This window comes from Neofelis nebulosa, chromosome 11 (assembly GCF_028018385.1).
Source record: "Neofelis nebulosa isolate mNeoNeb1 chromosome 11, mNeoNeb1.pri, whole genome shotgun sequence".
Lineage (NCBI taxonomy): Eukaryota > Metazoa > Chordata > Mammalia > Carnivora > Felidae > Neofelis > Neofelis nebulosa.
The window spans coordinates 54112487-54134039 of record NC_080792.1 but is presented as its reverse complement, the minus strand read 5'-3'; the positions used below and the strand labels follow the sequence as shown (position 1 = coordinate 54134039).

General features: G+C 43.1%; 1 protein-coding gene across 22 annotated transcripts in view; it reads left to right on the top strand.

Annotated features, from left to right (window-relative positions):
- Positions 1-21080, top strand: part of DLGAP1 (DLG associated protein 1) — a 908014-nt gene extending 886934 nt beyond the window's left edge. For 19 of the 22 annotated variants that reach the window (XM_058692592.1, XM_058692594.1, XM_058692590.1 and 16 more), the window contains 3 exons: positions 8864-8955; positions 14446-14598; positions 17721-21080. In XM_058692592.1, coding sequence (XP_058548575.1) covers positions 8864-8955; positions 14446-14598; positions 17721-17930 — 455 coding nt within the window. In that variant the 3' untranslated portion in view covers positions 17931-21080. Of the gene's footprint in view, positions 1-8863; positions 8956-14445; positions 14946-17720 lie in introns of those variants that run through there. The other 3 variants (XM_058692606.1, XM_058692610.1, XM_058692608.1) reach the window with 1 other exon arrangement.
- The last annotated feature ends 473 nt before the right edge of the window (positions 21081-21553 follow it).

Sequence of the window (21553 nt, the reverse complement as noted above, 5' to 3'; positions counted from 1 at the left end):
AAAGAAGTCAGAAGTTGAGGATAAGGAGGTTTAATTCATCCACAGACACGTTCATCTTATTCCAGATGGCTTGGCTCTTCCAGCCTAAATCGGCCCAAATAGTGTTGTAAACAGAAACCCAAAAGGAATAATAGCCCAGCTAAGACTATATTAGCTAATTAATTAGTCAGGACTGTAACTTAAAAAGTGATGCCAGACATGGTCAAAACCTTAAAGAATCAGAATGTGTAAGGTCTGGAATGTTGCAGCTAATTTGTTTTTCTAGTTAACAAAGACTTTGTAGACGAGTCTAAGTTTCAAAACTTATTCCTTGAACAGGACACCAAGAATTACATGGGCACAGTCCGTGCCATTTGAAGGGCTTGAGGTCTGGGGGCGCCTGGGTGGCTCAGTCAGTTGAACATGCTGTGCTGTCAGATCCTCTGTCCCCCTCTCTCTCTGCCCCTCCCCCACTTGTGCTCTCTCAAAAATAGATAAAACATTTAAAGAAGAAAAGAAAGGCTTGAGGTCTGGTTAGAGAGTCAGACATATAAATAGATCATGCTGGAAAGAATGTGGGAAGGGCAGAGACAGCTCTCTGCATGGGAATCTGAGGAGCAGTGGGGAGCAAGAGGGGAAATGAGATAGGGCTTTCTGGAGGAGGTACACCTGAGCAGGGTGGGGGTTGGGGGGGAAGGGCTAGCATAGGAGGCATCCTCAGCTTGGTGTTTAGCTTGAGCAAGGGCTTCGAGAAGAGAGACAGCTTTTGAATTTGGGCAACTGGTGACCCAGAGCACTGAAAGGGTGGGCAGAGGTAAGGCTGAACAGGTGGGCCATGCCTGCAAGCCCACTGAAGAAAGTTACCTGCTTACCCCATGGATGATAGGGAACCATGGAAAAGCCCCTCTAGTTCCCCTAATGAAACCAGACCTCCAAGACTGGCATCCACACTGTGGATGGCCTTGTAGCCCTAATGATAATCAACTAGGGAACCCTGAGGGAAACATGGATTTGGGGAGACAAGAGGCATTGAGTGGGTACTTAGATATGGGGGGCTGATATACACTGGAGTAATAAATTTGGGACACATAAACAAATTTCCAAAATAGCTGAAACCATGAGAATGATAAGCCCATTCAAGGGGGATCAGGGAAGTGGGCTCAGGACTGAATTTTGTGTTCAGCACCTACAAGGTAAAGAGGGAGAGCCCTAAGGAACAAGGAATGCAGCGTCAGAGCCAAAGACTGCATGTGGGAGCCTTTGGACCAAATGAAGAGATACCCAGAAGAATAAGGAGTTAGGACTTCAACATTTGAATGTTGGGAGCACACAATGCAGTCCGGGACAAGGAAGAAGAGGAATTTTATATTAGCTGGAGGGGATCGTGAGATTGGGGAGGAGTTTCCCCCCTTAGGGTGGGAGAGACTGGAGGACACTCACAGGCATCCCTGGTTGTGCTATAGCACAGAGAGGCATAGGTCACAGAGACAGGGACAGACTTATGGAGCACGTTCTCAGAGCAGCCAGAAGGGAATCAGGCAAATCAGATGGGAGGAGTGAATGTAGGAAAGTCTTTTTGGTGGGAGCGGCTAACAGTCATGGAGAGGGGACGTTAGGAATGAATGTAAGTAATTTTCTCCTGGCACCTGGCATCTCTTTTGTTATCCAACTAACCAGAGAGGTCGGCTGCTTGCCCATCATGTAGAACCCTCACACTCTTTAGAGGTTTAGGGGACTAGACCAGTATTAGGAGAGGCAGAACGTGGAGAATATTCCTGCGTGATTCAGCTTTCTTCATCTCATAGGAGGCACAGTTATCGCTGAAAACGAGGAGGCAGGGTTGAGTTGCAAGTGAGCAAGAGTCAGAAAGGGAGAGTCGGAGAGGGAGGGAGCGGAGGTCATCTCAGAGGACTAAGGAACAGCAATGAAATCAGCTGAGTTTGAAAATTGTGGGTTCATAGTGGCACCGAGCCACAGGACTAAACACTGGAACACAAGATGGGAATATAGCTCTCCAGGCTAGCAGGACTTACCTGGCCTGCTCTGCACCTGAAAATGGACCTTGTTTTGCAAGAGAAGCTGCTTCTCATGAGGAGGGCTCTGACCCTTCATTTTGCCATGAGTTTGCTTCCTGCACAAGGCTCCAGCTGGGTGGTGTGGGTGTCCAGCACTGGCCAGGGTTCTGTCTCCTCTCTGTATCTCTGTCTCCCAGCAACCAGTTGGCCACTGTTCTAGCTCTTAGAGGTGGGAGAACTCTGCCAGACTCTGCCAGAAAATCTGGGCCCCTGAATAATTGTTATGACTTCCTTATACACAGAGACCAAAGAAATTATTGACCCCTGCCTAAATCTGCCTGAATGAAAGCCACCAAGTAAACAAATAAATAAATAAACAAATAAATAAATAAAGACATTCAAGAAAGGTTGGAGTATGAAGATTAGCAGGAGAAATAATTCCCTGTTTTGGCTCATGCCACCTTTTAGTTTCCCAGGTAAATGCCCAGGAACTAAAGAATGTCTACTACCTTCTAACCATTTTTGTCTGTTATTTCATTAAATAATCAGCAATCCCATGAAGATAGTATAATGATTATTTGACAGATAAAGAAAACAGAGTCTGAGAGTACAATAAAGTCTCCCAACATCAACCACTGGCAAGTGGCATTCCTGACTTCCACACCTATGCTCTTTCCAGTATCTTATGCAGAGAGAAAAGTTAGACTGGAAAAGGAGTATATTAGGTGAATTACGGTGTAGGTGGCAGGGCTGGGGGAGCGTTTGACCCAGCATGTCCACTGGATGGGAGTAGCAAGCTTCACCATCCATTGAGGGTATAGAAATATGTCTATCCCTCTCTGTTTCTGATGCCTGATGTGGGCACCTGACGATTGTGGAGTTGGGCGTAGTAGGTAAGAATCAGAAACAGTCAGGGAAACCACTGCTTCTGCCTATTCCACTCTAGAGACTCAGTTCTTCTTGGAATATTAAAAGATAGATATGTTAATTATGCTTAAGGACTTCTTTTTTCAAATGGAAGGTCTCTCATCTTACTGAGGCAACCTACTAGTGTAGAAACATAGAAAATCACTTTCCCCTTAATGCATGTCCAACTGTCCAGATAGTGGTGATGCTGGTGACCTTGATGCAGCTTAAATATGGGTACTGTCTCATGTGTGAATCCTGATAGACCCGGCTTGATTCTTCTCCAGCGTCTCCTGTTGCAGTTGTATCTGATTTTATTACCAGTGTTTGTCCGAATCCACTGAGGGACTGGGATGGTTCCACTTTTCTTTCTTGGTCGGGAATTGCTGGACCCTGAAAGTCTTGTGAGAAGACGTGGGGAGGAGCAGTCAACCGCACGCCCCACAATGGCAGAAAAAGGGAGAGGCAGCCATGCTTATGGATATGAGATACTGATCCTGACTCAGGTAAAAGTCCGGCATAGCCCCAAGGGAAAGGGTCTTTGTTTTACACTGTGGTCAGCACGCTTGCAGCTTTCCATGGATCCACTTGCAAGATTGAAAGAAATTATTCTTAGGGAGCCTGGCTGGCTCAGTCGGCAGAGCACATGACTCTGGATCTCGGGGTTGTGAGTTCGAGCCCCGCGTTGGGTGTAGAGATTACTTTAAAAATTAAATTAAAAAAATAAATTGTCATCCTCTTCGGCCCTGTGCCTTGTATATCACCTCCTTATTCCCAAATAAAAATCATCCCCCATGAGGCTCAGTGGGAGGAAGTAGGTGTGCTCTTCCCTAACGTCTGGGCTTTTGTTTGCATATAGCTAGATTTAAAATTAGAGTTCTCATAAGAGACCCATCTCACACCCAAAATAGTCTTTCTCTGCTTCTTATTCTGATGTATCATCTTTAAAAGGAAAACCCAGACTTCAACCTTACGCCCACTAGCATCCCTTTCAAGTGATCCCAGTTCCTCCATTCTTTCCACAGCTGAAATGTCTTTGTGCAACAATTCGTGTACATGTGCTTTGGCTCTCCCATCTCAGTGTGGGCAGGGATCGAGTTTGCTGAACTGCCTCAGATTCTTCTATAAGCTAACTACAGCCGCCCCCCACCCCGTCCAGTGGTCCTAGCTAGAAAGTGTTGATAAAGGAAAGAAATCACCCTCACATGGCTTCATTTAAGTAGATTCAGACCCAGTTTTCAACACAGCACAAGTGGATGGGGAGGGAGAAGACAGAGTCCCAGGCACTATAGGGCTGCCAGGGAAGGCTCTTCATAATTTGAGCCCAAATTTTCTCAAATGAAATGATGATATCTGCCCTGTCTCACAGGGTCGTGAAAGGATCCGGTTTGATGCACGTGTGAAAGTGCTTTGAAATACAAGGTAATAGGGACGCCTGGGTGGTTCAGTCGGTTAAGTTTCTGACTCTTGATAGCGGCTCAGGTTGTGATCTTGCTGTCGTGGGTTCGAGCCCCACATTGGGCTCTGCGCTGAGCATGAAGCATGCTTAGGATTTTCTCTCTCCCCCTCTCTGTCTGTCCCTTCCCTGCTAGTGCTTTCTCTCTTTCTCAAAATAAATAAATAAACTTTAAAAAGAGATAAATACAAGATAATAATATAAATAAACAGATCTGTGCAAAAAACAAACAGTGATAACTTACCAAAAGATCTTCCTGGCTCTATGTGATGAACTAACCCAGGCCTGTGCTCTCTGTTATGATTCCCCATAACCATCTACTGCAGGATGAGAAGTTTCTAGGTTATGAGTGGGGGAGTTAGTATGGAGGTGCCCACCTCTGAAATGGAAGGAATTTAGTTCACCAGTGTTTTGGGTTGTTATTTTGTACTTCCACTGAGGAACAGACTAACAGCTGGGGAGGAAAGGAAAGGGAGAAAGAATCTTAAAAAGTAATTACCAGGGGTTTTATAAGACACCTAGGAAAAAAAAAAAAAAAAAAAAAAAAAAAGACACCTAGGGAGACCAGACTTACCCACATAAAAAGAGTAGCACCGCAAAACAGGGCCCATAATGTGATTAAATATTACACAGGGGCACCTGGGTAGCTTAGTCGGTTAAACATCCAACTTCGGCTCAGGTCATGATCTCATGGTTTGTGAGTTTGAGCCCTGCATCAGGCTCTGCGTGGAAAACTCAGAGCCTGCAGCCTGCTTCGGGTTCTGTCTCCCTCTCTCTCTCTCCCCTCCCTGCTTGCTCTCTCTCTCTCTCTCTCAAATAAACATTAAATATATATATATGTATGTATATATATATATATACAGAATACAAATAGATGGTATAAATCTTCATTAAGTGGCATGCCTGCAGGAATACAGTAGAGACGCATTATTCTGGAAGATGCATTCAATGAAGGGTGATGGGTAATAAAAACTATTGACTACATCTGTGTTGAACAATCTGGAAAAGGTGTATGGGCCAGAGTGTGAAGGGAGCCAACTAAATGCAATCCCAGGAGCACATCTGCTTCATTAGCTTTTTTCTTCCTCAAAGACTACAGAACAAATATGAAATTTACCTTTAGAAGAAGAGAGTTATCTCCACACTAAGTGAATGTCTAATGGAAAAACAGAACAAACTCCATTAGAGCTTTTTTCTTCAAAATTAAAGTGAGTTTTGGGATGCCTGGGTGACTTAGTCAGCTGAGTGTCTCAATGTGGATTTCAGCTCAGGTCATGATCATGCAGTTTGTGAGTTCGAGCCGCACTTTGGGCTCCATGGTGGCAGTGTGGAGCCTGCTTGGGATTCTCTCTCTCTCTCTCTCTCTGCCCCTCCCCAGTCACTCTCTCTCTCAAAGTAATTAAACTTAAAAAAAAAAAAGAAATTAAAGTGAGTTTTTAGTTCTCTAGAAACAAAAGCGTGGAGGCCAAGGAAGTAGGAATTTCATCTGCTTGACCCAAGCCCTCCTGTTGAATGGCTTCTCCCAAAGCCCACATCAGCACCTCCTTTTCCTGGGCCCAGGAAAGATTATCACTCAGACACTGGAAATGCAAACAATCCCGGAGCCAGTAGGGAATTTCCACTCAAGGAACATGATGGCAAAAAGCTGGAAAACAGAAGGGCCACAACTTCATCCCAGTTACTTTTGCTCCAAATCTACAGCTCTCGCCAGACCATGCTGAGGATGTCCCTTGTTCTGCTTTCAAGAAGACATCCATCTGAGTTGGCTCCTACGTGGGTGGGTGTTGCCTGAAAGATTGTTTGGAGCAGTGCTTTCTTCTCATCTGAGAATCACTGTCTTACTCAGCTGCTCTCACTATAGTAATCTATTATACACTCAGGTTTTCAGGTGTAATGGAGAAACATTAGCTCAAAGTTTTGAGGCATATCAGAATAGCTGGGGGTTCTATGACAGTTCCCAGGGGCTCTGCCATACAAGCCAACAAATTGGAGACCCCTCAGTACAAGTTCTAAGCTTCCAGGATTCATTCTTTTTTTTTAAAATTTTTTTTCTTTCAACGTTTTTTATTTATTTTTGGGACAGAGAGAGACAGAGCATGAACGGGGGAGGGGCAGAGAGAGAGGGAGACACAGAATCGGAAACAGGCTCCAGGCTCTGAGCCATCAGCCCAGAGCCTGACGCGAGGCTCGAACTCACGGACCACGAGATCGTGACCTGGCTGAAGTCGGACGCTTAACCGACTGCGCCACCCAGGCGCCCCTTCCAGGATTCATTCTAAGGATTTGCTGGTGTCACAGCCGTACCCATCAGCAACATAATTCAGAGATGTTTCCAGGGACCTTAGAGTTTGCCTAAGCCACATGTTCACTTAGGAAATGCCTCCTCAGAACTGTCTCAGATCTGGAACAGGTGATCCAAAGCACATACCTGTCCCAGGCAACCAAGGATGTCTGATTACCTTTGAATATTCCAGACTTTGTTTTTTTCCTCTTCTCTTCTGGGCAGAGCAAGTGTGGGACCCACAGGTGGCATAACCAGAGAGGAATGGTAGTATCCTGGCCTTAGATGATAACAAACACTTGTTGGTTGTTTGCTACATATCAGACACTGTCCCAAGCATTTCCTGTGTATTATTGCTTTTAACCTTCACAACAACCCTACAAATAGATACCATTAACCTTACGTTACATAGGAGAGAACAGAGATTGAATGATGACCTGTCCAGGGCAGGGGTTGGTAAGTATTGGGGCCAAAACCCTCAGCCAGCTCAGGGCCGGACCCTTAGCAACTGTGATGCTCTGTGTCTCCACATGCTTCTTCCTTTCTGCTTCAGGGGTGTGGAGAAAAGGAGAAGGGCCTCACATAAGCAAGACTGGAAAAGAGTAAACACTTAGGCCTGAGGAATTGCTGCCTTATGGCCATCAAGGGGAGCTCCTGGCTGTCACTGAGGAGGCGATTTCTGCACCTGGGCTGTTCGGTGGGACTGGTGACAGAGAGTTCATAAATGCCCTGAGTTCCGTGTGTGGGAATGCCAAAATATTTGAATAATACTTAAGTATAGTGTGCATATCATAAACCATGGTCTAGCCTGGCAGGTTTTTGTTTGATTTGGTTTGGTTTTAATATTTTGAGAGAGAGTGCAAACAGGGGAGGGGCAGAGAGGAGAAGAGAGAATCCCAAGCAGTCTCCATACTGTCGCCACAGAACCTGATGCAGGGCTCAAATTCAGGAACCTTGAGATCATGACCTAAGCCCAAGTGGAAGTCACATGCTCAACCGACTGACCCACCCAGGTGCCCCTAGCCTAGAAGTTTTAAACAGAGAAGAAAGTTACTAGAAAACCCTGTCACAATAAAGTTTTTTTTTTTTTCTTTTGTCTTCTTCTCAGACCTTGTGGGGACTGAGGTCAAGAAAGAGAGACCTCATTCCACCCTGGGTCTCAGGCTTTGTAAATCCACAGCAAAACCGCGGCACTCACACTGCTTCGATCCTTTACTCCACCTCCCCGCAGAGATGCAGATTTCACCACGGAGCAAGTGCCCTTCTGAGGAGTCTCCCTGTCTATGCGGGGGCCAGGAAGGGGGAGCAGGGCGCCTTCTCCCCTTCCTCCCCGGCAGGGAGGGCATGTTGAGAACTGCCTGGTGGCAGAGCTCCAGCAGTGCAGCTGTGCCCCCGGTCCCCACCGGGTGGAGGGAGGGCCTTGGGACAATGCAGACCTCAGGACAGCTCTGTGCAGAGCGGTTCTGCCCGTCTCAGCATGCCCTCAGTTGAAAGGTTCTCGCCTTAGTCTGCACGGAAGACAAGAAGTAGCTTGCAAAGGAGATTTTCAGCACAGTGCATAGGGAATTAAACCTATATTAACAATAAAATTGGTCTGTGGAGTGGAAAAGCTGGAACGGTGCTGGCGTTCCCTAGGCAACAGGCTGAAAATGTTCATTCCTTAGAAAATCTTTCAACTGGCCATGGCGCTTTCCTGACAGTCCCCGTGGCTGAGCTCCGGAAAAATAATGAAGGTTATGGATAGGAGATGGTGAGTGCCAAGAGAGCGCCCCTTCAAGTCAGGATTGCTTTTCTTGTGTTTGGAGTTGGATTAGAAAAACGAGCTCGCAGACCATGATTGCTGACACAAATAAATCCATAACTATACTGAAAAACACTTGAAACTTATCCTTGCAATAAAAGGCGGGAGGGAAGAAAAACCTATTTGCCTCTTGGTAAGCTCCAATGCTGTGATGGAAAACTCCGTTATTCCTAAGAAATATGTGTAATGAGCATGTGTTTTTGTCCAAGTCGATTTTATACTTTCACCTAGCCTCTGTTCCATAGACTAGCCCAACAGCAGCTGGGCTGAGTGTGTGTGTGTGTGTGTGTGTGTGTGTGTGTTCACGTGCTGTATGTGTGCAGTTTTTCCTAATTATTGCAGCGTAACTTCCTCTTTGCTTTACCAGACTAACTCTCCACAGTGAGACATAATGTGTAAACTTCTTGTATGTTTGCTTTTTTCAGTTCTAGGGAAAATCCGAACTGCAGTGGGCAGTGCCCAACTTCTCATGGCCCAGAAATTCTACCAGTTCAGAGAACTGTGTGAAGAAAACCTGGTAGGTAACATTCCCCATCACTACCACTTCCCAGCTAGTCAGGAGGAGATCATGTTGTCAAGGCTGCCACAACTAATTTTGAACACTCTCTCGCCTGAAATAGAATTTTCTGAGGAATCTAATTTCCTGCTTTTCTTAAAATTAGAAGTATTTAGGGGCGCCTGGGTGGCTCAGTCGGTTGAGCATCTTACTTCAGCTCAGGTCATGATCTCATGGTTTGTGGGTTCGAGCCCCACATTGGGCTCTGTGCTGATGGTTCAGAGCCTGGAGCCTGCTTCAAATTCTGTGTTTCCTTCTCTCTCCGCCCCTCCCCCACTCACTCTTGGTCTCTCAACAACAAATAAGTGTTAAAAAAATTTTTTTAATTAAAAAAAATTAGAAATATTTATTTTATACTTAAATCATCTTAAAAGAAAAAATCCAATCAAGTTAAAACTCCATTTCCTGCCTTTTTTTTTTTTTTTTGGTAACTGAAATGTTTCCAATTTCCTGGCTTTCCCAGGGCAGCCCTGATTTCAGTATTCTTACCAAAGTATGGAGCAGCCTGATATTTCAAAAATGATATTGCCGAAAACCATTTTGGATAATGATGTTCCTTCTGAAATAGCCATCAGTGCCTATCTCATCATCAGGGTTCTCGATTTTAATTTAAGGCCAGAGGTGGACGGCATCACAAAGTGTAGATTTGATCTCCTTGAGACAAATGAGTAATTCATCCTTGTTGGACGTACAAAAACGAAATAAAGTAAAATGAAGAGACAGAAACACCACTAGCGTCAACAACATTTTTTTTAAAGGGACTACAAAAGACAAGGGCAAGAGCTTCCTCACGTATGTCTTTTTAAAGAAACTGCTACTATTCTCTGCAAGTGTCCTTCCACAATAGCTTTTATTGGTCAGTTGTTGGTCACGCTTGCTCTAATATAAAATGAAAAGCCACTTGTTCATCTTGTGGAAAGTAAAAACATGGTTATTTGCAATCTCATTGACTATGATTTTAGAGTTTTAACCACATCTTGTTAACAAGGACAAATATAGACTGGAGGGGATCTATCAAGACAGGGTTCAATCAAGAGAAAATGGAAAGCCTGCAAAAGTTGGTGTTCTCGGTCCCTTTTCACCAGACTTTTCTTTCTGAAACCCCCCTTTGGGGCTGTCCTTCACCTCCTCCTCACACCCGCCCCCCACATCTGTAGTTTGTTTTCCTCTCCCTCAGCAAAAATCCTTCCACCTTCCCAGAAATTCTGTTCTGGATTATGGGATAACATAGGTTAGTAAATGTATTGGTAAGTGAATTCAACAAATATTTTACTGAGCTTCACTCAGTGCCACGAACAGAATTCCTGCTAATTTGTAAACTTGCTAATGTGTCACAGATCCTCATTAACATGGTTCTGTGCTCTTCAAATGTATGAAAGTTCATAGAAAGCTGTATTTCTCAAACTGCCTAAAAGATACATGGAAGCCAATATGTACGCCCTATAGGGCAAACAGCACACTTTTTCACAGAATCATATAATAAGCAGGTATGTTATGAAGTAGAACACAAACACTGTGCAAAGTTTTGATGATGAAATTGCAGACAAAACATTTTGAAAATTTCGCAGACTTCTAGGAAAGGTTTGTTAAAGCCAGCTTTTGACGTTTCCTGGTTCCTGATAGGCTCACGTGCCTGAGCAGCGAGAGGAACTTAGTTGGAAATGTGGGCAGCATGTTAGAGGCAGGAAGTGGGACTGTGCCTCGGGTGGAGGGCCATGGATGGCTGCTCAAATCGTGCCTCAGAAGGGAAGGTTCAAAGCCCAGTATGTGCCAGAATCCATGGCAAGAGCTTTAGGATATATGATCTGGTTAAATCCTCAGAGTGACCCTATGGAGCAGATAGTGACATTATTTTTATGACAACTTTACAGTTGAGGAAAATGGGCATGGAAAAGCTAAATAACTTGGTCAGGAATGAAAAACAAAAACTAAAAATCAATCAATCAGTAACTTGGCCAGGGTCAGCTGGTAAGAGGCAGAGCCCAAGATTCAAATCCCAGTCTATCTGACCTCAGTGCCTGTTTGACAGCCCCACCACCAGCCCCAAAGATTTGAGTTCTAGTCCACGCCCTCCTAGAGGGACATGGGCAGATCAGTCAGCCCCACCTTCTCTGCAGCAGGAAGCGTGGTGGCCTGGTGGTGGCATTTCTTAGGTCTATAAAGCTGCACAAAAGCGTCCCTAAGATTGGGCACAACCAGACCCAGCTCTCCTTTCTTGAGTTCTTACTCTGAGGAGAACACTTGAAAACACCTGAATATTATCCCAGACTTGACTTTCAGGCATAGAATAAATGGATGAGCATTACTTTTTCCAACAAAACTAAACTCAGGAACCCAGCCCCTCTCATCCCTCCACACCCTCCATCACCTCTAACCTCCAAGTGGCCTGGTTCAGACTAAGGCGAGGGCTACAACTCTCTGTGCGTGGGATGTCACATGACCCACAGTTTCTCTTTCTGTCTGCTTCCCCATCTGTCCCCTTGACGACACAGGGGCAGTGATTCTTGGTGAGGAGGGACAAAATCGCCCATCATACAGAATTAAACAAACTCTTTGGGCCTACCAAACAATCATTTCATCACTGCTGCACTGAACCAATTTAGCCGATAGGCTTGTGACCTAAGAGACTGTAGTCAACTCCAAAATATGAGCAATTTGGTTCTTAGTTACCAGTGAGATGAGGAAGACCACAAAACTCCATTTGCAATGTACTTTGTTAAAGCTATTATCTGTCTGTTCTGAACCTAGATGTTAAGAAAATTTTTTAACTTACTAAATGAAAATGCTGCAGAGAAACTCTTTAATTCAGGTGTCACTAGACTAGGGTTTAATACTGAACCAAATACTGACAAACTTTAGAATTTACGTCTTCAGTGAATTCTAGAACTATGGACAGTTTTAGAAGTATAAGTTTATAAATACATTTTAACTTGTATTTATTTTGAAGGCAGACCAATAATGCTAGTCCGTGAAAGGGCTAAAAAGTTCTTTCCAACCTATTAACTTTTCCAACCTATTAACTTTGATGAGCACTGACCTTGCACTTCCTGAAAGTTTTTTTTTTCTAAGTTTATTTATTTATATTTGAGAGAGAGCACAAGCAGGGAGGTGCAGAGAAAGAGGACAGAATCTGAAGCAGGCTCCAGGCTCTGAGCTATCAGCACAGAGCCTGATGTGGGACTTGAGCTCATGAACTGTGAGATCATGCCCTGAGCCAAAGTCAGATGCTCAACTGACTGACCCACCAGGTGCTCCTGAAAGTTGGTTTTTAAAGTACAAAATGGGGGCACCTGGACGGTTCACCCGGTTGAGTTTCTGACTTCGGCTCAGGTCATGATCTCAAAATTCGTGAGTTTGAGCCCCACATCCAGCTCTCTGCTGTCAGCCCAGAGACCACTTTGGATCCTCTCTGTCCCCCTCTCTGTGCCCCTCCCCCACTCCCACTCTCTCAAAAAGTAAATAAAACATTAAAAAAAAAAGTACAAAATGGCCTCAGGTTATTATATGGCATGAGGTTTCATAGTATATCCAATTGGCTTTAATACCCACAGGTAACCCAAACTGACCCAGATGTAAGCCTCTGACATCTGGAAGCTCCCACCCCCATAACCATGAATCCCTTTAGCTACCATTGGCAGTAGTGATTAATATTGGGCATGACACCTTCAGTCTCCTAGTTATGTTTTTTCTGTTTTACATCATATAAATTCATGGTTCATACTTTCTAGTACCTGTCAGGGATATAGGGATGGGGCAAAAAAAAATGTCAATCCTTAAACACTGAAGACTGTTTAATATTATCTAGAAAGTGGGTCATTACAGACATCTATGTGTAATATATAGATATGTGTTCTTGCATTTGCTATTTTATGTAATGGTTGATTTAAAACCAATTCATTTCCCAAAGATTTAGTAAAAGTCCTTGTGAGCGCCTGAGTGGCTCAGTCAGTTAGGCATCCGACTTCAGCTCAGGTCATGATCTCACGGTTTGTGAGTTTGAGCCCCACATCCGGCTCTGGGCTGACAGCCCAGAGCCTGGAGCTTGCTTCAAATTCTGTGTCTCCCTGTCTGCCCCTCTGCTGCTTGCATTCTGTCTCTCGCATTGTCTCAAAAATAAATAAACATTAAAAAAAAAAAAAAGTCCTTGTATGATAAAATGACTTCCTATATTAGTAACATCTTAATTGTTAAACACATGGTACATTAAAAGTGCAGTTATTTGGGGGGCACCTAGGTGGCTCAGTAGGTTAAGCATTCAACTTCAGCTCAGGTCAAGATCTCGAGGCTCGTGAGTTCGAGCCCTGCATCAGGCTCTTTAATGTCAGCACAGAGTTGCTTCAGATCCTCTGTCCCCCTCTCTCTATGCCCCTCCCCCACTTGCACTCGCTCTCAAAAATAAAATAAACATTACAAAATATTAAAAATGCAAATTATTTTCTTACTCATCATTTGTTTACCCTATCGTTTCCCTCAACATGACTGTTAAAACAAGTCTTATTTTAGATTTCTTATCTGTTCTCTGAATAAGTTGGATGACATGAAGTCAGATTCCAGCTCCACTATCCTCCCCACCCCCACCCCCCACCCCCGCCGAAGATGGTGTCTTCATTTAAATATGTTTTAATGCATCTTGCCATAGTTTTTTGAAAAGTTTGGATTCCCTCCTCATACCACATTGATAGATGTTGTATTACGAAAGAAGAGTTTTACAACTTTGACATTTGAGAATCACTGACTCAGATGAGTGTATAAAATTACCATTTGAAATGAAATCTTTTAAGAAGAGTCAAACCCATAGAAAGAAAGAGGAGAAAAGTGGTTGCTAGGGGCTTGGGGAGTGGGGGAAAGGGAAGACATTGGTTGAAGGGGTACCAACTTTTGGTTATAAGATGAATAAGGTCTGAGAATTTAATGTACAACATGGTGACTATAGCTGATAACAGTGTATTGTATAACTGAAATTTGCTAAGAGTAGAACTTAAATGTTCTCACACACACACACAAAGATAATTATGTGATGTGATGGATGTGTTTATTAATTCTATGGGAGGAGTCTGTATACAATGTGTACATATATCAAATCTTCATGTTGTACACTTTAAATATCTTACAATTGTATGTTTCAATTATTCCGTAATAAATCTTTATAGATAGATAGATGATTGATAGAGATGATAGATAGATAGATAGATAATAGATAATAGATGATAAAGAAAGAAAGAGAAAGAAAGAAAGAAAGAAAGAAAGAAAGAAAGAAAGAAAGAAAGAAAGAAAGAAAAGAAGAAAAAGGAAGAATTACCATTTGTAGCCTCACTTTTATCTCCTATTTGAAAGCCAAAAGGAACTCATCCCCCTTATGTTATTTGAAATATTTGAAAATGCCCCTTTGGGCCTGTGCTTGTTGTCATCGATTGCCTCTAAAGCATGAATGTTTTTCTTTCTCTTGTACAGAATCCCAATGCTCATCCAAGGCCCACTTCCCAGGATCTGGCAGGGTTCTGGGACATGCTGCAGTTGTCCATAGAAAATATTAGTATGAAATTTGATGAACTTCATCAGTTAAAGGCCAATAATTGGAAACAGATGGATCCTCTTGACAAGAAGGTAGAACAATGTAGATTTTGTATGGTTCATTTAAAAACCTGCACAAACACTGGACAGTCTAAATAGGCTTCTGCATTCAGTCTTGCTGTTTACAATGTGAAATGGAGCTGATATCATATTAATCTCATTGTAATGACAATGTTTACATAGTAATCATTTGGGATATTATCTGTAATATGTTTCAGGCATATTTTTAAAGAAAAACCTGTCTTTGTGAATTGGAAAATGGGAATGTGGCTTTTTTGTTAATTAAACTTTAAGTTAAACCATTTTAGTCACTGGAAGGAACTGCCTCCATTTTGCTTTTTAAACTAAAATAAATGACATCTTCAGTGCATGATTATATAGAGCAAGAGTTCAACTTCCTTACACCCTAGGATGTGTTTCTGAGAAAAATAGGAAGCCCTGAAAACTAACCGACTTTGATAATCATTTCATAAATATAGTAATAAAGAAACCGCTGTTGTTCAAGGTTAAAAATATACACCATAAAGGTTCACAGTAATCATAAATGTTGGGATTTTTTTTTTTAAAGAGTTTTACTTTTGGTTGACTTGACTTGGGGAATATTGCTCACTGGGTTTCTCATTCAACAGTTTAGAAATAAAGGTTCAAGTTATTTTACTTTAATTAATAAACTGCAATTTTCACATTTGATTATGGTGGTTCCACCAGGCTCACACAGGTATCCAATATCCACCTCCCTAGGTTGGCCTGTCATGCATGACTTTTTTAACTCTTTGCTTTCCAATGGCCTGAGGTTGAACAGTTCCAAGAGATTCAGCCTCTAAACATGAGGCTTGTGTGTTCCCATGAAGCTCCGGTAGCCTGCCCTTTTCAGATCTCCTTGCCTGTCAGAGAGCGAACAGTAATCCAGTCCATTTTGCTGCTCTCCATCATGGTATCCGGGTTCATACAGTCAGTGGACTCCCAGGAGAAAGCCAGTCCCAAGGGCCGATTCATAATCAGCGAGAGGGTCAGTGTCATTGTCCCTCATCTCCAATTCTATCACCATTGACCAGGGGTTTTAGTGTTAAGCATCAAAGTACCATTGATATATGTGTGGCCTCTTATGTGGGAAGCCAAACATCCGCACTCAATCTAGTTTTCTTTAATCTGTGTTTAAAACTATGTACTAAATAAGCTTTTAAATTGTTCTTATTTTAAGAAAACACGACAGATGTACACACATACTGGTAATTTAGTTTTTAGAGCTGATCCATCTAATTCTCACTCATTGGTTTTTTTTAAATATTATTTTTTTTAAGTACAAGGAAAGGAAGATATGGCTAAAAAGTTTCCAATATTCATACTTTTCCAAATATCACCAAGTTACCCAACAGTGAAGACTTAAAATGTCCAAAATTTGTGATGCTAAGAATTGACATATGTAACCTGTCGACACGTACACAGTGAGTCATTAGTGAACTTGATTTCTAAATTTTTATACACTTTGTCTATGACCAGAGCTTTTCAGCACCCCATGAACTTGAGGGGAAGAAACAAATGAGCACAATCAGAGTTGGCCAAATGCTGTTTGCACTCTGGACTTCCCTTTTCTGTCCACACAGACTCCACCTTAATCAGCCTGCGGGCAATTCCAATGTAATAAATTTATCTAGGCACTTCACCCAGGCAAGCAAGGAGGATTTGCTGCAATGAGTTTAAGTGTGAAGATACAGAGTATACCCCTTTGGAGAATCCTAAAATCCCTATTTTAAGATAACTGTCACATCCGTGTCATGAGAATTGAAGGTATCTTACTAAAAATGAAAACAGCAGATTCATATGGACCTTTTCAGAGAGTCTGAAAACTCATTATCCTTTTCTTTAAATTCCTTCGTGGTTTAGATTCGCAGCTTGCCCACTGCATTTTCTTTTTTTCTGTGACCCAAGTGTTGAATGGCCTTTATTTTTGCAGTGGCATTTTAACGTTTATTTATTTTTGAGACAGAGAGAGAGAGAGCATGAACGGGGGAGGGTCAGAGAGAGGGAGACACAGAATCTGAAACAGGCTCCAGGCTCTGAGCTGTCAGCACAGAGCCCGACGCGGAGCTCGAACTCATGGACCGTGAAATCATGACCTGAGCCGAAGTCGGCTGCCTAACCGACTGAGCCACCCAGGCGCCCCTGCAGTGGCATTTTAAAATATCCAACCATTTCATAGTTTGCTGATGCTGAGAGGAGGAAGACCTCTTTCAGTCCTGGGTTAAATTTTCAAAGCACAATGTCTGTTCCTGTGATTGGAATTGCCTTCTGGGCCACCACAACCGTCCTGAGGCCCCTAAGGAGTGACATCCCAGCGGGATGTTTTAGGAGCCTATCTGGGAACGGATTCCACCCCCACCCCACCCCCCTCCCCCACCGAGTGGAGGAACCATCAGTGTCCTCCCTCCAGGGTGACCCCGGAAAGTCTATTGCTGTGTGTTTGTGTGTGACGTGCAGACGGGTATAACTCACAGTGGCATCAACAAAGCTAAAGAACACAGTCTTATCATCTCTTCTTCCTCATTTGGCCTTTTAGGTTTGGATGGGTGGGCCCGGGGAAAGAGGGAGGGCGGGGATGTTTTTAAACTCTGAGCCGAGCTTGCACCCGCAGCCTCGCCTCCTTAGAGGGGACGCAGGGTCCCCAGAGGCTGCTGCTGCCGCAGCCACCCTAACCCATCCCTGGCACCCGGAAGAGTCTGGAGCCTCCAGAGAGAACCACACTAAATATGCCGGGAGCCGCAACCTTTCAGCAGAGGGCATTTTAAATACCCACATCCTTCCCTTGGAGAGACTAGTTCTGCAATTCGGCCTTACCCTTGGCCTTAAGCTTACCGGTATTCCTTTTTTTTTCCCCCCTGCATCTTTTGAATACCCAAGCCAGAATAATAAAGAAATATATATATGTACATTTTTATATGTACATATAAATATATATATATATGTGTGTGTGTGTGTATATATATGTATACAGAGTGCAGATCAGAACTAACCACCTTTAGGTTTAAAAAACAAACAAAAAAACCCAAAACCAAAATCAAAAAAAGTGTGCGTGTTCTAACTACTGACCTATCCCAGTTTTTCCCAAGCTTGTCCTGAGAAGCTGTGTAATGTCCTGAACCTTCTGCTTTGATCAGGAGAGAAGGGCCCCTCCTCCAGTGCCAAAGAAGCCGGCGAAGGGCCCCGCGCCGCTGATCCGGGAGCGCTCGCTGGAGAGCTCGCAGCGCCAGGAGGCCCGCAAGCGCCTGATGGCCGCCAAGCGCGCCGCGTCCGTCCGCCAGAACTCGGCCACCGAGAGCGCCGAGAGCATCGAGATCTACATCCCCGAGGCGCAGACCCGGCTCTGAGCGCCCCGCGCGCCCCGCCGCGCCGCCTCCGCGCTCCGTCCTCCCTCCGCCCCCTCCCCGCCCTCCGAGCCCGTCCGTCCCGGAGCTCAGTGACTTCCACTGTCGCGGTGTAGTTGTCGGTCTTGCAGGAGCCGCCCCCCTCCCCCCAGTAGCCCCAGCCGCCCGGACCGGTTTGCCCACGTTCTCCACCGAGCTTCGCCACCCGTACGGACGCGTCACCCACCTGCCTCATCCGGAGAGCCGGCCTTTCTTTTCTCGGCAGAACCAAACCCACCTGTGTAGAAATGGCCCCTTTAGGTCGCCCACCATCCTCAGTTCTCCCAAGCTAGTCTGTCCCTAGAGCTCAGCAATATAAAACCATAGGGTATTTCAGAAATCCAGTAGCACAGGGTGAGCCTTTGGGACTTAACCGTCTTCCACGTGAAGGAAACTAGGGCTCCGATTCCCTTTATTTCCCCTAAACGGCTATTATTTTGTCAAGCAGATGGAGCACTTTATTTCCAACCTCAGAAATCATGCCATCTCACCGGAATCGATGAGTGACAATCCTAGAGGGGACGAAGTGGGGCTGGATATGTAGTGGGGAAGGGAGGAGCAAACTCTGCAGGTGCTGGGGCTTACCTGCTTCACTCACAGCTGCACAAACTGCCTCACTGTTACTCCATCCATCACTGCTTCAAATGTTTCCATCAGCAGAAGATTGTAAATTCGATCTTTCAGGGAAATTAATCTATTCTGAAAGGCAATAAAATGAAGAAAGGCAAGGAAGCACTGCTAGTTTAAGATATACTACGTAAGGGATTTTTTTTTTGTCCTATTATTAAGAAAATTTAGACCTGAAATGTTTTATCAACTTTTACTGTACTATGTGTATTATATTGTTGTGATGGTGGGGGGTCTTTAAAGGGGAAAGCGTTGGTCCTCTTAACGTGTTAGTGTCCATCCTGGGGAGCCTACCTACTACGCCTATAAGTACACACCTGGTCAAGAAGTGCTGTAAGTGGCAGCGAGGGTGTTTTCGGAGAGAAGTTTGGATTTTCCTGTCATCCCTTTGAATGCTACACATCCATCTGTTGTAACCCGGTAGTTTGTAATGCAGACATATTTTCGCCTTTGGTCTTCTCTCCCTCCTACCCAGAGTCCTACCAGTCCCCAGCATAAGGATTTCGTCCTATGTCAAACCGATAAAATAAATTCTCTACCCAAGTAGACACGCGGCCTCGTTCCAAAGAGCTGCCCCTCATCTTGAGGTCCCAGGTGGTGAGAGAAGAAATTTGACCTCAGCAGTTCAGCAGTCACGAGGAAGGGGGGAAAGTCGTGATTCATAAGCACTGAAAGAAACCCAGGCTTTTGGCAGAGAATGTGAATTTACACTTTTAGTCCTGACGGATGGGCAGTGTGCGCTAAGCATCTAGCTGAAGTTATCTTTAAACGCCCTTACTCGTAGCAGTTTAAACATTTAGGATGTGGTGATCTTAAAGTATCACTGACATTTTATGTCCAGCTCCCACTCTAAAGCATTAGAAATTACCCTTGAAAAATGACAGACTAAAAACACACATCAAATAAGCTTGCACCAGAACTTTTTTTAAAAAATATACTCTCGTAGCCAGGTGCTAATTTATTTATGAAATTAAGAGAAGTGATGGGTTCTGGCAACAACTATTTTCATGGTCACATTCTAAAACCACTAGGGAATTCGCTACCTCTCAGAGCCACTGATGCTTTGAGCTATCTTTATAAACAGGGCACAAATGTTTACTGCTGTGGTTTACAAGAAAAGGGCTACTAACCTATTTAAAAACCAACCAACCAACTTTTAACTAGGGTGGACAAAGCACCTTGAGTGCTTTGCAAAATTGGAGCTGACAGAGATTTTGAACTTCAAGGGTTCGCTTGTTTTAAAAAGAATACACCTTTTCTTCAGTTTGTAGCAGCAACGGAAGGTCACACAAAGTTTGCAGCCAGTAAGGCCATCTGCCACCTTGGGTAGCCTATAGTCCCATTCAATCCTGAAAATGACTTGGAACTCATAGATTGACGTGAAGGAAGCGACATCCATCGGAAGACCCATGTTCCCAACTACAGCTCCGTGCCCTGAGGTAGAGAGAAGATTGGGATTAAGAAATCGATTTCTAATATGACTCAAGATCATCCTACAGTATTTTATTTGGAAACCGGTTTAGCCCAGGATATTTTAAAGAGAGACAAGAGAAGGCCTATTTATCTTGTCTATGTGAATGGTATTTGTATATTCATAAGCTATTTTTGGTAAGGATTTTAAATCTTTTAGCTGAATGCCTACAGGCATCATGACCCTTGCCTTCCTTAAAACACAAATTGTACAAACACTTTATAAAAAGCTAATTATTGATCTTAAAACACGACCCCACATAAAGCTGCTTGTTAACCATTTGCCCCCTTAAGCTGACATCCATGAGCATAACCTTTGTCACATTGTTCTTTTTGATGTAATTTGTAGATATGTTTTTTAGTTCATAATGGAAAATGTATGTACCCTGAAAAATTACTTATTTTGTTTAACTTTGGTATAAAGCTGTTTGGGCATTTTCTTGGGGAGGGGGGGAACTACAAAAGAAGTTTGTCTCCCACATCAAAAAACGTTCAAAGAAATTAAGTATTTATTATATTTTTTGCAGATGTTTCCATACAATTCACATAACCTTTTTGTAAAGAGAGATGAAGAAATGGATTAAAGATTTTTAATATTTGAAATGGTAAATAGAACTAATTTATTTGTAATATATTTCTGTTATTTATAGATGTTTCCTTAATGTTTTACTGTGCATTACCACTTTAATTTAAGCCTTATCCTTGTGAATTTACCATTTCTTTTTTAAAACATGTCTAGATGCATATTTTAAATAACTGGAATGTAAATCACTAGCATATCTGAATTCCCAATGTAATTTTTAAAAATTATTTTGGTTTGGAAAAAAAAGATTCATTTGAAAGCCTTCAGATGGAGGGGTGGGGAACATTTTTATGGCTTTATGAAGTGGAATTTCATAGGCTTATTTACCTAGATTGTGTGTGGACAAAAAAAAAAAAAAACAAACAAACTGTAAATAGATGAATGTTTCCCATAATGTAAAAAGAAGAAATTAATAAAATAATTAATGCACTGCTTTCAGGTCTGTGTGTTTTCACTACAAAGCCCTGCTTCTTCCAAAATACAAGTAATTGTCTTTGGAGGGAATAATTAAGCAATGAAGAAATATATCATTCTAACTTTTATTGTTAGAATACAATAAAATACACGTTTAGGTTAGCCGCTGGTGAGCAGATGGGTAGACTTTGTGTCCTATGTAAAGGATCAAAATACTGAAAACCAAAAGGCCTTTTACCATGGCCTTTTACCGTACACAATCACGCACATATGAAAGTTTCAGATGAGAGCTGTATATTTGTGAAAGAAGTTATCGGCCTCTCAAACGTGCAAATCTGTACAGATTTGACCCACCTGGATTTCTTCGCAAACATTTCATCAGTTTTGTTTCCTACACGGTTCCTACCCTGGAGGAGATAGGGGAAATCAGAATAATGCTTTGTGGTTTTAATTTCATCCCCGAAGTAATGAAAAACTGTGCTCACTGAGGCTT